Source organism: Aquarana catesbeiana, linkage group LG12 (genome assembly GCF_042186555.1).
Source record: "Aquarana catesbeiana isolate 2022-GZ linkage group LG12, ASM4218655v1, whole genome shotgun sequence".
NCBI lineage: Eukaryota > Metazoa > Chordata > Amphibia > Anura > Ranidae > Aquarana > Aquarana catesbeiana.
In genome coordinates this window covers 43,896,642-43,913,471 of record NC_133335.1, presented here as the reverse complement: position 1 = coordinate 43,913,471, position 16,830 = coordinate 43,896,642, and the positions used below count along the sequence as shown (strand labels likewise).

General features: G+C 45.5%; 1 protein-coding gene across 1 annotated transcript; it reads left to right on the top strand.

Moving 5' to 3' along the window:
• The first annotated feature begins 13,577 nt into the window (after positions 1–13,577).
• Positions 13,578–15,371, top strand: LOC141114244 (uncharacterized). The gene has a single exon (XM_073607820.1). The coding sequence runs from the start codon at positions 13,977–13,979 to the stop codon at positions 15,369–15,371; it is 1,395 nt and encodes a 464-aa protein (XP_073463921.1). The 5' UTR covers positions 13,578–13,976.
• Positions 15,372–16,830: the final 1,459 nt, after the last annotated feature.

The window sequence follows — 16,830 nt, the reverse complement described above, 5'->3', positions numbered from 1 at the left end:
GCTTGAATAGGTGGTGGCGGCGGCGGCCATGGATAGATTCATGCAATGCATGAATCTATCTATTATTCACAGAGAGGGGTGACTGGAGAGAGGGGGCGGCGCCCGTGTGCCCTAATGGACGGGCCGCCCCTGGTAAGGTGTTTTCAGCTGAAAGGTTTAGTTTTGGAGAGAGTGGAGAAGAGTTATCAGTGTCCCCTCAGAGGAGAGACCCCTCACTTCCTGTCTCTGTCAGGGTGGACAGACATCCCCACTATGGTACCACTCCAGTGCAGTGCTGAGGTCCTGTAGCCCCCCATGAAGAAAAGGCGGACGTGTGCTCTCCCTTGTGAACTACCTAAGCAGCAGAGGTCAAAGGCCTCACTCTTTTACTGTCCCCCTTCCTGATAAAACTCCCAAGGCGACCGCCCCTCCGGCCCACCCCCCTGGCTCGCCTCTGCCGCCACGTATGACCATGCATGTGATGTGCGTTGGTGCCACAACAATAGACAAATGCAGTCTGCTTAAACTAATAACACACAAAGAATTAAATGTTACCATGTTTTTATTGAACACACCATGTAAACATTCACAGTGCAGGTGGAAAAGGTATGTGAACCCCTAGTCTAATGAGATCTCCAAGAGCTAATTGGAGTGAGGTGTCAGCCAACTGGAGCCCAAACAATGAGATGAGATTGGAGGTGTTAGTTACAGCTGCCCTGCCCTATAAAAAACACACACCAGGTCTGGGTTTGCTTTTCACAAGAAGCATTGCCTGATGTGAATGATGCCTCCCACAAAAGAGCTATCAGAAGACCTACGATTAAGAATTGTTGACTTGCATAAAGCTGGAAAGGGTTATAAAAGTATCTCCAAAAGCCTTGCTGTTCATCAGTCCACGGTAGGACAAATTATCTATGAATGGAGAAAGTTCAGCACTGCTGCTACTCTCCCTAGGAGTGGGCGTCCTGTAAAGATGACTGCAAGAGCACAGCGCAGACTGCTCAATGAGGTGAAGAAGAATCCTAGAGTGTCAGCTAAAGACTTACAAAAGTCTCTGGCATATGCTAACATCCTTGTTAACGAATCTAGGATACGTAAAACACTAAACAAGAATGGATTTCATGGGAGGATACCACAGAGGAAGCCACTGCTGTCCAAAAAAAACATTGCTGCACGTTTACAGTTTTCACAAGAGCACCTGGATGTTCCACAGCAGTACTTGCAAAATATTCTGTGGACAAATTAAACCAAAGTTGAGTTGTTTGGAAGAAACACACAATACTATGTGTGGAGAAAAAGAGGCACAGCACACCAACATCAAAACCTCATCCCAACTGTGAAGTATGGTGGTGGGGGCATCATGGTTTGGGGCTACTTTGCTGTGTCAGGGCATGGATGGATTGCTATCATCGAAGTAAAAATTAATTCCCAAGTTTATCAAGACATTTTGCAGGAGAACTTAAGGCCATCTGTCCACCAGCTGAACAGGACAACGACCCAAAGCATAGAAGTAAATCAACAACAGAATGGCTTAAACAGAAGAAAATACGCCTTCTGGAGTGGCCCATTTAGAGTCCTGACCTCAACCCAATTGATGCTGTGGCATGACCTCAAGAAAGCAATTCACACCAGACATCCCAAGAATATTGCTGAACTGAAACAGTTCTGTAAAGAGGAATGGTCAAGAATTACTCCTGACCATTGTGCACGTCTGATCTGCAACTACAGGAAACGTTTGGTTGAAGTTATTGCTGCCAAAGGGGGTTCCACCAGTTATTAAATCCAAGGGTTCACATACTTTTTCCACCTGCACTGTGAATGTTTACATGGTGTGTTCAATAAAAACATGGTAACATTTAATTCTTTGTGTGTTATTAGTTTAAGCAGACTGTGACTGTCTATTGTTGTGACTTAGATGAAGATCAGATCACATTTTATGACCAATTTGTGCAGAAATCCATATCATTCCAAAAGGGTTCACATACTTTTTATTGCAACTGTATGTACTGTGCTGTGGGAGGGACCTAAAACTTGAGCCTATGAATAGAGAGCAGGAGTCAGAGATATGTAATATAACTAGTGCAGGGCCAGGGGCCTGGGTTGGGTAACATGCATAGTGTAGGGTCAGATGTGTAATGTACAGAGTATGGGGGTAAGGTGTGTAATGTACATGTGGGGGTCAGTAGTGTAATGTACATGTGGGGGTCAGATGTGTAATGTACAGAGTGTGGGGGTCAGTAGTGTAATGTACATGTGGGGGTCAGATGTGTAATGTACAGAGTGTGGGGGTCAGGCGTGTAATGTACAGAGTGTGGGGGTCAGGTGTGTAATGTACAGAGTGTGGGGGTCAGGTGTGTAATGTATAGAGTGTGGGGGTCAGGTGTGTAATGTATAGAGTGTGGGGGTCAGGTGTGTAATGTACAGAGTGTGGGGGTCAGGCGTGTAATGTACAGAGTGTGGGGGTCAGGTGTGTAATGTACAGAGTGTGGGGGTCAGGTGTGTAATGTATAGAGTGTGGGGGTCAGGTGTGTAATGTATAGAGTGTGGGGGTCAGGTGTGTAATGTACAGAGTGTGGGGGTCAGGTGTGTAATGTACAGAGTGTGGGGGTCAGGTGTGTAATGTACAGAGTGTGGGGGTCAGGTGTGTAATGTATAGAGTGTGGGGGTCAGGTGTGTAATGTACAGAGTGTGGGGGTCAGATGTGTAATGTACAGAGTGTGGAGGTCAGGTGTGTAATGTACAGAGTGTGGGGGTCAGATGTGTAATGTATAGAGTGTGGGGGTCAGGTGTGTAATGTATAGAGTGTGGGGGTCGGGTGTGTAATGTACAGAGTGTGGGAGTCAGGTGTGTAATGTATAGAGTGTGGGGGTCAGGTGTGTAATGTATAGAGTGTGGGGGTCGGGTGTGTAATGTACAGAGTGTGGGAGTCAGGTGTGTAATGTATAGAGTGTGGGGGTCAGGTGTGTAATGTATAGAGTGTGGGGGTCAGGTGTGTAATGTACAGAGTGTGGGGGTCAGGTGTGTAATGTACAGAGTGTGGGGGTCAGGTGTGTAATGTACAGAGTGTGGGGGTCAGGTGTGTAATGTATACAGAGTGTGGGGGTCCCACTAAGTATAGATCCCCCTCCCTCAGTACGGACCCCCCCTCCACTAAGTATAGATCCCCTCCCTCAGTATGGACCCCCTCAGTATAGACCCCCCTACTAAATACAGACCCCTCCCCCATCAGTTTAGACCCCTCAGCGACAGAATAGACCCCCTCCCTCAGTACAGCCCCGCCACTAAGTACAGACCCCCCTTCCTCAGTATGGACCCCCCCACTACGTACAGACCCCCCCACAGTACTGACCCCCTCCCCTTCCATTTGTGCTAGTAGAAAGGTGGGGGTCGGGAATGTGCTGGGGGGGCGCCTTTTACCTTTTTCTTGATCACTGTCCAGTGTCCACGGAAATCCTAACCCAGACTGCAGTGCCGGTGGATTGGTGTCTTTGAGGCTGCCCCCACTGACAGCCTCGTCCGGCATGGTGGAGAGCGTTCGGCGCGGAGGAGGAGAATGTTAACTTCTCCTTCACTTTGCATGATGGGCAGAGTGAGTTGTGGCTGTGAGGTCACTGGTTGCTAGCCGCCAGGCGGCTTTAGCAACCAATGGCCAGAGTCTCAGGTGGAGCTGGAGTTGGAGCGGGTTTGCTCGCTCTGTCAACTTCATTCCGGCACACTGTATTGTCCCGGAATGAAGGTGCCCGGGACCCGGGACAGAGCTTCTAATTGCGGGATTGTCCCGGGTAATCCAGGATTTGTGGGCACCCTAATGGCAGGTGACTCAAGCCTTTAGACAAAGTGGAAGTCCATTTAGAGCAGATTTAGATCCATGCCATACTGGTGATTATGCCAGAGCTGGCATCAGCATTACCAAAATGTAGCTACTGCTTTCCCTTAGCCAAAGTTACACTCTAACAGGCTGAATGCAGAATTTCATGTTAGCAAGCAAGACACTTCACTGGCACTGATAGGGAGGCAGGAATGCCATAGGTGAAGGTGAAAATGAGCCCCCCGAGGTTATGGCGTTTTTTCAGCGACAGAATCACCACTATGACATAGGCTTTACACTTTACAAATCTGCCTTTGTCTACCTTCCAGATTTATGTGCTTTGATAATGGCAGGACAATCATCCCCTTTCTCTATGAGAAAACTGTCTATATATCATGTTAAAGTACAATTCTGTCTAAATCGGAGCTTGGTCCTGCCATCAAGGACCCTGATGGGCCATTTCTACCCAGTGCTGAGTTCTGTTGGCACTATTGGCACTGCCTTGTGTTGGCCATATACCTCTAGGGAATCCACTAGAACAGTGGTGGTCAACTTATAAGCAGGGTTGCCAATCGCCAGTAAATTTACTGACAGTTTGTAAAAATCTGTGATTTTTTTTGTACAACTGCCAGTAAATATCAGGGGCTGATTACTTCATGCTGTGTTGACTTTTTCAGCGTAAATCAAGCAAATTACATTGTTATAGGTATTGTCCGTGTTTCCATATCATGTTTATACTGTTCAAATATTCCCTGTGTTAGTTTTCAATAGGAGTTCTGTAATTTCTCAGCTTGCCAGTAAAAAAATGTGCTCCGCTAGTAAATTTTCCATGTTTTGTCAGTAAAAAATTCTGCGGGAGGTTGGCAGCCCTGCTTATGAGTTATAGGGGGCCTCAACTGTGGCCCTGACATCACCAAAGGGTTGCACCAGAGGTGGGGGACTCGAGTCACATGACTTGACTTGAGTCACCTGTTTGAGGACTTGCGACTTGCTTGACAAAATTAAATAAATGACTCGACTTGACTTTGACTTGGGCTATTTGACTTGCAATGACTTGGCACCCCCCCCCCCCCCCCCCGAAAATATTACCCACACACTCCACCCACCACTGCCAAATGCCATTGGAGCTGTTCAGGGTAGAGGTAAGAGTTATGTCAGTCCCTGCATCAAGCGCACCTGTTGAACGTGTGTTCAGCCATGGTGGGCTGATAATGCGACCCCATCGCTCACAACTGAGCGAGAAAGTACTTTCTAGGGTTGTCCCGATACCACTTTTTTAGGACCGAGTACAAGTACCGATACTTTTTTCAAGTACTCGCCGATACCGATTACCGATACTTTTTTTTTAATGTCACGTGACAGTTTTTTTTTTTTTTAACAGTGCTTGCTTTTTTTTTTGGGGGGGGGGGGGGGAACGTTGTATGTGTGTGTTATTTTTTTTTACAATTTTTATTTTTTACAATAATATTTTTTTTATTCTTTATTGTTTTTTTTTGTTTTTTTTTAATCAGCCCTTTTGGGGGGCTTTGGTGAGATATCAGGGGTCTTAACAGACCTCTGATATCTCCCCCTTGAGACAGAGAAAGAGACAGAGGATAGAGACTCCCCAGTCCCTTTCTCTGCAGCCTCAGCTGCACTGAGAATGAATGGAGAGAAGACAGCGGCTCCTCTCCATTCATAAACTGAGACATCGTAATCACAGAAGATTACAATGTTTCAGTTATGTGAATGGACAGAGTCAGCTGACTCTATCCATACACAAAGGAAGGAGGAGGGGGACGGAGGAACGGAGGGGGAGAACGCAGGGGACAGATAAGGAGAGAGGAACTGAGGGGACAGCTGAGGGGGACAGAAAAGGAGAGAGGAACGGAGGGGGAGAACGGAGAGGCATAGATAAGGAGAGAGGAACGGAGGGGACAGCGGAGAGACACAGATAAGGAGAGAGGAACGGAAGGGGACAGATAAGGAGAGAGGAATGCAGGGGACAGCGGAGAGGCACAGAGTAACGGAGGGGACATGGAGGAGGATGCAGTGACATACAGCGGTGACCGATCACCGCTGTATGTCACTAAAGCTGATGAAAGCCGCTGGGGGAGAATCTTGTAACTCCCCCACGCGCCGATCACAGCTGACTTCCAGGTATCGGGGGAAGCATCGGGAGCATTTGCCCGAGTACAAGTACTTGGGCAAATGCTCGGTATCGGTGCCGATACCGATACTAGTATCGGTATCGCGACAACCCTAGTACTTTCCGATTTAATTTTTTGCAAATGCAATGCATTTTAAGTGGCTATTCTCATCACCATTCAAGTGTCCAGATGTTGGCATTGTGTCAAGTTCAAACTTTGAGCTTAGTTATTTTCCCCCTCAGCAAGGACTACATTTTTTCAGGCTTGTTGGCCATTTAATTGCTGAGTGTTCTGCTCCTTGTCTGCTGTTTGGGCATTCAAAGTGTTTCTTTAATATGCCAAGAAAAAAACACTAAGCAGTTTTGTTAATGTTGAAAATAAAACAAAATCTTTCCTGAAAACTGATTTTTAACTCATTTAAAGGTGGAAATGGGGTAGATCGGTATTTTTACTTAATTTGTGACTTGACCAAAATAAATGACTTGACTTGCTTGACTTCTAGCAGGGACTCGACTTGACTTGCTTGCTTTTCGCCACAGTAACTTGGGACTTACCTGTGACTTGAAGGTTAAGACTTGAGACTTGCTTATGACTTGCACATGTGTGACTTACTCCCATGTGTGGGTTGCACATAATGTTCATTTTATGTAATACTTTAGAAGACTGTGGAAATATCACAGGAGATGGTCAGAATCTGTGGACATGCTACGGGTGTGGTTGGGGACTGGAGACATTACACTGGTGCGCAGTCATGTTGGTACAGGAAGGGGTCATCCCCAAACAGATTTTCCTACAAAGTTGGGAGAAAGATATTGTTCAAAATGTCTTGGTAGGCTGACGCCTTAAGTGTTCCCTTCATTGGAACTAAGGAGCCAAGCCTAACCCCTGAAAAACAACCCCGCACCATAATCCCCCCTCCACCAAATGATTTGGACCAGTGCACAAAGCAAGGTCCATAAAGACATGGATGAGCGAGTTTGGGGTGGAGGAACTTGACTGGCCTGCACAGAGTCCTGACCTCAACCCAATAGAAAATCCTTGGGATGAATTTTATCGAAGATTGCTTTCCAGACCTTCTCATCCAACATCAGTGCCTGACCTCACCAATGCACTTCTGGAAGAATTGTCAAACATTCCCATAGACACACTCCTAAACCTTGTGGACAGCCTTCCCAAAAGAGTTGAAGCTGTTATAGCTGCAAAGGGTGGGCCAACTCAATATTAAACCCTACGGACTAAGACTGGGATGTCATTTAAGTTCATGTGCGTGTAAAGGCAGGTGTCCCAATACTTTTGCTAATATGCGGTATATATATATATATATATATATATATATATATATATATATATATATATAAAATCTACACATAGTGTAATTGCTATATCAGCACCATACTTTCAGTGCCATGTACAGGCCCCATGCACACTGGGCTGGATGGTGCGCAGAGCAGAACGTTCATTTAGTGCAGTATGTGTCCAGGGACAAAATCCCAAAATTCAGACTGCTTGTGTTCTAAGCATTTGTCCCTGAGCACATACTGCCCTAACATTCATACCACTAGGGGCGCCGTCTAGCCGCCATCAGCCTCTCATAGAGTTGGACATTCTGCGGGTAGCTGAGCTGGATGGTGAACTTGTGCCCTGGGCGGGACACAGTATGGGCGCGACACATGGGACATAGCATGGGCGGGACACAGCATGGGCAAAATATTACCCCCAAACAGAAACTTTTAAAGGGCCAGTTTACTTATAAGTAATATTTTAGGTGAAGGTGGAGCTGCGTGAGTCATGCCTTTAATACTCCAGCAATGACATCTCTGTAATTCTATTTATTGTTAGTAAATAATTCCCCTTTTTCCGTGTAAATGTCATTGTGTAAGGTTTCCATATACTGAAGGGATTCAAATTAATAAACTCCTGTTGATCCTGCCAGTTTCTGATCTCCCTGAGGCCATCACCACTTAAAGACCAGCCTCGTTTTGGATTTTAGGTGTTTACATGTTTAAAACAGGTTTTTCTGCTAGAAAATTACTTAGAACCCCCAAACATTATATATGGTTTTTCTTCTAACACCCTAGAGAATACAATGGCGGTCATTGCAATACTTTTTTTTGCACCGTATTTGCGCAGCGGTCTTATAAGCGCACTTTTTTTGGAAAAAATTCACTTTTTTGAATAAAAAAATAAAACAACAGTAAAGTTATCCCAATTTTTTTTAATATTGTGAAATATAATGTTACGCCAAGTAAATTGACACCCAACATGTCATGCTTGAAAATTGCGCCCGCTCGTGGAATGGCGTCAAACTTTTACCCTCAAAAATCTCCATAGGCGACGTTTAAAAAATTCTACAGGTTGCATATTTTGTGCTACAGAGGAGGTCTAGGGCTAGAATTATTGCTCTCACTCTACCGGTCGCTGTGATACCTCACATGTGTGGTTTGACCACCGTTTTCATATGCGGGTGCTACTCGCGTATGCGTTCGCTTCTGCGCGCGAGCTCGTCGGGACAGGGGGGTTTTAAAATTTTTTTTTTATTTTTATTATTTATTTTAAAATATTTTATTTATTTTTACACTGTTTAAAAAAAAAAAAAAATTGTGTCACTTTTATTCCTATTACAAGGAATGTAAACATCCCTTGTAATAGAAAAAAGCATGGCAGGACCTCTTAAATATGAGATCTGGGGTCAAAAAGACCTCAGATCTCATATTTACACTAAAATGCAATAAAAAAAAAAAAAAAAAAAAAAAAAAGTCATTTAGAAAAATGACATTTGAAAAAATATGCCTTTAAGAGGCGTGGACGGAAGTGACGTTTTGACGTCGCTTCTGCCCAGCAGTATCTTGGAGACGAGTGAGCGCCATCTTGGCCTCACTTGTCTCCTGACACACAACGGCAGAGGACGCGATCGCCTCCGCCGCTACCGACGGCTCCGGTAAGCGGCGGAGGGCACCGGATCGCGGCAGGAGAGGGGGGGGCCCTCTCCCGCCACCGATAAAAGTGATCTCGCGGCGAATCCGCCGCAGGGACCACTTTTATCTGAAAGCCGGCCGCCGCACGAAAACAGGGATACCGGGGTTATGGCAGCTAGCTGCTGCCATAACAACGATATCCCCGTTCAAACTTAGGACGTATATAGTCGTGCGGCGGTCGGGAAGTGGTTAATAGTGTGACCCCAGCACCCAATGTACAGCATGGTTGTCACCCTCCAGACAGCTGTGCTTTTCCAATTTACTGCAGTCAGCGCCCCCTGCTGGTTGATAAACAGCGGCTCTGACCTTGTAGCAGGTGGTGGTGGGGCACCTTGTAAAATGTAACTGCCATTTCTGCTGGACAGCTGGGCCAGTTACAAGCAGAAAAAAAATAACATCTCCTGGCAGGATCAATCAATCATACAACTGTTCCCGGGCAGACTCAGAAAAACCAACACTGCTATGTGAATATTATTGACAGACAGACATCATAGATGTAATTTTGTATTTGGCCAGGAGCTCCACTTTAATACGTTTTCTAAAAGACACACAGAGCTCCATGTCTGTACATAGTAGTGTCTGTAATTGTCACAATTCAAACTGAAAATTGTTTGGCTGCTGTGAGTGTTTTAATGCAAAAATATAAAATAATTTAATTGCTGACTGGCTGCTTAAGTGTATCGGGAATGTCAGATGTCCATATAAAGACAGATGATTGCTGATTGGCTGCTGTGAGTACATTGGAATGTCAGAGTTACAAGCAGTGATTAAAAATCTTGATGATACATAACAGTTAATTGGTAAAATAAACTCTAATATTTTCATTTCACTGATCAATGTTTACTGATTATTAAATGCTAATAGATCTGATCACTGCAGTCCATCCTATAAACAATCAATATATTGTTAACTTGTTGTTTTGTCAATAAAGTTTTCAATAAAAAAAAAAAGTCAGTGGAGAATGCTTTGGCAGTTAGCACTATGATGTCATAGAGTGGGCAGAGCCAGTAGCTATAAATAGAGTTGTTGACAACAGAGCCAGTCAGTCTTGGACTTAGCTTTGCTGAACACACACAGGAAGTGTAATTAGGATTGCGATATACTAACCCGAGATATTATTCTTATTCAGATTGTGGTAGAAGCTGTACATTAGGTAGGTCTTGTTAAAGTTTTCCATAAATGTATATTTATATCTGTATAAATCAGGCAGACCCTGGCACTACATACTGTTACAATTTCTAAAATCTCCTTTACATATTCAAACGGATGTGATCAGCTCTCCATTCACACAGCTAACCAATGGGATAACAAACACTTTTTTTCTTTATTTTTTTAAACAAAGTGACAGTTAATTTCAGCCTTAGGGTCGGTTCACACATGGGCAACACGACTTTAGCGCGACTTTGTACCGCGACTTCAACGCGGCTTCAGCGCGACTTTAGCGCGACTTCAGCGCGACTTCGGCAAATTACGAGGCGACTTGAAGTCGCCTCCATGACAGGCGACTTCGCCTGTGGCCAATCACCTCTCTGGGAGGGAGGGGGGGAGGGAGGGGTTTTCTCTGCAAAGTCGCTTGACTTTACAGAGAGATCCGACTTGCAGGCGACTTACATTGAGTTGAATGGGTACAAGTCGCCTACAAGTCGGATAGAAGTAGTACAGGAGTCTTTTCTGAAGTCGGAGCGACTTCAGTAGTGTCAATTAAGACGCTCCCATTGCCTACCATGTTAACCTAAATGCAAAGCGACTTGGGGCGACTTGGGGCGACTTGAGGGCGTACAAGTCGGATCCCAAGTCGCCCCAGTGTGAACCGACCCTTAGAGACTGAGATCAGTTATTAGGGAGATCTATTTATAGAACATTGGTTGGAGAAATGCCACACATTGGTGTAAGCTGGACAGGTTTTTTCCCCATCTTTTCTGTATCAGATGAATTGTTATGATCGGCATTGCCATCTAGTATACAGTATATTTTCTCATTGATGTATTTCAGAAAAAATATACTGCATTTTAGCCACTAGATGGAGCTGACAATCCTAGGAATTAAATCTATTATAGAAAATACAGGTAAAATTCATCCAGCCTGTAGAAATGTGACATTCATCCAACAAATGTCTTATAAATAGACCCCTTATCATCTAATGACATTAATATTAGTTGTAGTGGGTCACACACTGGCCGTTATCCGCTTACTCCCACATTTCCCATGTTAGAAATAAATATATATATTTATTAAGGTGGGTCCAGATCAATGTTTACTGATTAGCAAATGCTAATAGATCTGATCACTGCAGTCCATCTTATAAACAATCTATCAAAATATTGTTAACTTGTTGTTTTGTCAATAAAGTTTTCAATAAAAAAAAAAAGTCAGTGGAGAATGCTTTGGCAGTTAGCACTATGATGTCATAGAGTGGGCAGAGCCAGTAGCTATAAATAGAGTTGTTGACAACAGAGCCAGTCAGTCTTGGACTTAGCTTTGCTGAACACACACAGGAAGTGTAATTAGGATTGCGATATACTAACCCGAGATATTATTCTTATACAGATTGTGGTAGAAGCTGTACATTAGGTAGGTCTTGTTATATATATTTATGAAAAAAATATATCGGTATATATCTATATAAATCAGGCAGACCCTGGCACTACATAGCTGTTAGTTTATCTAAAGGAGATTTTATAGATTGTAACGGATGTGATCAGCTTAATATTCTCCATTCACACAGCTAACCAATGGGATAACAAACCCTTTTTTTATTTTTTTTTCAAAATGACAGTTATTTCAGCCTTAGAGACTGAGATCAGTTGTTAGGGAGGATCTATTTATAGAACATTGGTTGGAGAAATTCCACACATTGGTGTAAACTGGACACATTTTCCCCATATAATTAGATTAATTGGTATGATGCCATCTAGTATACAGTATATTTTCTCATTGATGTATTTCAGGAAAAATATACTGCATTTTAGCCACTAGATGGAGCTGACACATTACAGAAAATACAGGGGGAATTCCTCCAGCCTGCAGCAATGTGACATTCATCCAACGAATGTCTTATAAATAGACCCCTTACTGTCCAATGCCATTGACATTAGTTGTAATTCATTTTGTGCAATATTTAAGTAAAAACTTAAAAATGACCATTTGTTTTTTCTCTTTGCAGGTGCGGATTACTTTCAGAAGTTTTTATAAAGTTTTCAGATACAGATTGACAAGATGTTGCCCTACACCTACGCTATAAACGAGCTGCTTCAGGGCGCTCTGAGGCTTGTGGTAAGTATTTTTTTCCACTCTTTTCATATGTGACTGGTGATGTATAAAATTGTATTATGGCTCCTTTATACATGCAACAACCCTTGCCGTCCTTCTGAGAAGCGATCCATGGAGGGTTGCTTTTCAGAGGGTGGTTGACATGTGCATGCAGCAACCCTTGCCGTCCCTCTAAAAGCGATCTATGGAGGGTTGCTTTTCAGAGTGTGGTTGACATGCAACCGGGAGGCGTTACCCACCTTCTTAGTGCCTGCTTTAAACTTAAAATCCCCCACCACTGCTCTGCAGTCACATGTGGTGGTTTTATGGAGACCTCATTCACCAAATGTGATGGGGAGTATTATTTCTGCAACCTTAACCACCTTTGCTGTGTAAGGGGGTGGTAAAACTGCAACTCAGTCACCTATTTTTCCCACCCCCTGACTGCAAGTGTAAACGAGCTCTAAAGGTGGCCTTATACCTGTAGAATTACCTTCTAAGAGGTAGCAAACCCATACATCAGAGCATTTAATGGTACTTATATGACTAATTTTCTATGACACTTCGTTTGATTTCCATGTCAATGTGTCGAATTTTAACCACTTGCCGACCGGCGATGTACTGGTAGATCAATAGACTTCAAGCGATTATGGTTCCTACAGCTTCAGGCATCCTGGTATTGTTTTTTAGAGCCAACGGTCGGCTCTATTGTAAAAGCGATCCATGCAGCTAACTAGCCTCTGGATTGCTTTTACAAGTATTGGGAGGCGATGTTCACCACTTCCTGGTTACCCGGATGTAAACAGCACCATTTTTAAAATGAGAAAGCATCTGATAACACCGATCTTGTTGTGATCGAATGCTTTTAAGGGCAGGAGGTATCTGGGATCCTATAGACCCCAGGTCTCTCGATAAAGAGTACCTGTCATGTGCCAATTGCTGTCAAAATGGATGTTAACATTCCATGTGACAGCAATAAAAGTGCTAAAAAATAATTTTAATAGCGACAGTATAGAAATAAATATTTAAAACAGCGATCGCCCCATACTTGAGGTATCACCTCGAGTGTCGGATCATGGGCAGTAGTTCTAGCACCAGACCTCCTCTGTAAATCTAAAGTGGTAACCTATAAACCTATAAAAGTTGAAGTGGTTAATTTCAATATGTCTGGTAGTGCGCATTAGAAACACTTTTGCCGATTTATCCGCATTAAAATTTAGCAACCGTTCCGAAAGCGAACATATTTCGAACAAAATTCTACAGGTATAAGGCCAGCTTTAGGATTGTAGTAAACCCTTTACCCCTGGACTCTGTGATGAGGCTGTGCTAGTTATCCTTGTTGGTGAGACTTAGTTTCTGTTGTGTCACCGGGGCAGGACGTGAGGGGAAATCTCCCATATGGAGACACAGGCAGCGCTAATAACCCAGAAGAGGTTTTTACATACAGTACAGCAGATGCTGGCAGAGCCCTGATGGGAGATGATTTATGATTTGTGGTGTATCTAAAGATATGTAAATAGATCCATTTTTTATATTGGGGGGGAGTAAATGTTTAATGAATACCTATTGGGAAGCCCCCCCGCTCACTTCCTCTCTTCCTGAGATGACGGGAAGTGAGAAGACATAAAAGATAAAAAAAAAACCTTGGAAAAGATTGAACTCTTTTCCCACTCTATCCAAAAAAAATAAAGAAATTGGTGGAGTTTCACTTTAATATCTGTACTTTAACTTACCTTCTTTTTTTTTTCTTTATAGAGGCGCAGATTTGGTTCCCAGGACGAAAGGGCAAAATTAGTGGAACATAGGGAGGAAGAGGAAAGGCAAGAGGAGGACAGAATGAGGGAGGAGGCCAGAATAAAGAAGGAGGAGGAGAGGATAAGAGAGGACAGAATGAGGGAGGAGGCCAGGATAAAGAAGGAGGAGAGGATAAGACAGGACAGAATGAGGGAGGAGGCCAGGATAAAGAAGGAGGAGAGGATAAGAGAGGACAGAATGAGGGAGGAGGCCAGGATAAAGAAGGAGGAGAGGATAAGAGAGGACAGAATGAGGGAGGAGGCCAGGATAAAGAAGGAGGAGAGGATGAGAAAGGACAGAATGAGGGAGGAGGCCAGGATAAAGAAGGAGGAGAGGATAAGAGAGGACAGAATGAGGGAGGAGGCCAGGATAAAGAAGGAGGAGAGGATAAGAGAGGACAGAATGAGGGAGGAGGCCAGGATAAAGGAGGAGGAGAGGATAAGAAAGGAGGAGAGGATAAGAGAGGAAGACAGAAAAGAGGAGGACAGAATGAGGGAGGAGGCCAGGATAAAGGAGGAGAACATAAAAAAGGAGGAGGAGGCCAGAATAAAGGAAGAGGCCTTTGTGAGGGAGTGCGAAAGGATAATAGAGGAGGCCAGGATGAGAGAGAAGACCTGGATTAGACAGAAGGCCAGGATGAGGGAAGAGGCCAGGATGAAGGAAGAGGCCAGGATAAAGGAGGAGAACAGAAAAAAAGAGGAGGTCAGGATAAAGGAAAAGGCCATAGGGAGGGAGGCAAGGTCAAGAGAGCTGGGCAGGGAAAAGAAGGGGGCCAGGATAAGAGAGGAGGCCAGGAAGAGAGAGGATGACATAGAGGTAAAGTCATGGCTGCAGGCCAGGAAAAGGGAGGACGCCAGGATAAAAGAGGAGGACAGAATGAGGGAGGAGGCCAGTTTAAAGGCAGAGGACATAGTGGGGGAGGCAAGGTCAAGGGAGAAGGCCAGGATAAGAGCAGAGGCCAGGATAAGAGCGGAGGCCAGGATAAAAGAACAAGCCAGGAGAAGGGAGTACACAAGGATAATAGAGGAGGCCAGGATGAGAAAAGAGGCCAGGAAGAGGGAAGAGGCCAGGATAAGGGAGAAGGTGGCCAGGATAATGGAGGAGGAGGCCAGGATGATGGAGGAGGAGGCCAGGATGAGGGAGGAGGAGGCCAGGCTAATGGAGGAGATAGCCAGGATGAGGGAGGAGGCCAGGATGAGGGAAGAGGCCAGGATGAGGGAGAAGGAGGCCAGAATGAGGGAGGAGGCCAGGATGAGGGAAGAGGCCAGGATGAGGGAAGAGGCCAGGAGGAGGGAAGAGGCCAGGAGGAGACAGGGGAGACAGGAGAGCAGGAGAATGCCGCGGACAGCGGAACAAAGGCTGAGGTGGCAGTTCAATAAACCCAGAGAGAAGCTAGTGGTGGAGATCCGAAGAAATGTCACATACTACAAGTGGTGAAACCAGACAGGGAGAGGAATGCAGCAGAACTGGGGAAAAATGAAGAAAGCAGAGGAGAGGAAACAAAGAGGGAAGAGGCCATGATAAGGGAGTTGGTGATCAGGGTGAGAAAGTGGCAGTGGGGGGGTGGCGGGGCAGGAGATGAGAGAGGATGAGGAGGAATAGGGTGAGGAGTGGAGTCTGATGTCTGAGGAGTGGGGGGGAACAGCAGTGTCTGATGGGGGTGAGGAGTGGGGGGAACAGCAGTGTCTGCTGGGGGGTGAGGAGTGGGGGGAACATCAGTGTCTACTGGGGGGTGAGGAGTGGGGGGGGGCAGAAGTGTCTGATGGGGGGTGAGGAGTGGGGTGGGGGGAACAGCAGTGTCTGCTGGGGGGGTGAGGAGTGGGAGGAACAGCAGTGTCTGATGGGGGGTGAGGAGTGGGGGGAACAGCAGTGTATGATTGGGGGTGAGGAGTGGGGAGAATAGCAGTGTCTGATGGGGGGAATAGCAGTGTCTGATGGGGGGTGAGAAGTGGGGTGGGGGGAACAGCAGTATCTGATGGGGGGTGAGGAGTGGGGTGGGGGGAACAGCAGTATCTGATGGGGGGTGAGGAGTGGGGGGAACAGCAGTGTCTGATTGGGGGTGAGGAGTGGGGGGAATAGCAGTGTCTGATGGGGGGTGAGGAGTGGGGGGAACAGCAGTGTCTGATGGGGGTGAGGAGTGGGAGGAACAGAAGTGTCTGATGGGGGGTGAGGAGTGGGGGGGAACAGCAGTGTTTGCTGGGGGGTGATGAGAAGGGGAACAGCAGGATCTGATAAGGGAGCGAGGAGTGGGGGGCAACAGCTGCACCCTCACTTCTCATCCCCAGTCAGACGCTACTGAACCCTCGGGGGCTGTGCCATCTGAGGGGGGTGAGGAGAGGGGGGCAGTAGTGTCTGATGAGAAGGTGAGGAACAGTGAGGTGCAGAGCCGGGGATGCCCCCTAGTCATTGCCCTCATCAGGCACTGCATTACACCTCCCCATCTGATGCCACTGGGGGGGCAACAGCATCTGGGGGTGAGGAGCAGGGGGGCGGCATTGTCTTATGGGAGGGCAAGGAATAGGGGGATGGGGAGCAGGGGGTTACACCCTTTTATCAGACACAGCTGCTTCCGGGGGCAGTTCAGTCGTATCTGATAGGTGTTGAGGAGGGTGAGATGCGTATACACTCAGGGCTGGTGTAATGATTGTTAACCGGTTCAATACTGGGCCTTTTCACCCCCTTCCTTCCCAGACCAATTTTTAGTTTTAAGCGCTGTCGCAATTTAAACGACAATTGCGCGGTCGTGCGACGTTGTACCCAAACAAAATTGACGTCCTTTTTTTCCCACAAATAGAGCTTTCTTTTGGTGATATTTGATCAGCTCTGCGTTTTTTATTTTTTGCGCTATAAACAAAAGAAGAGCGACAATTTTGAAAAAAACACAATATTTTTTACT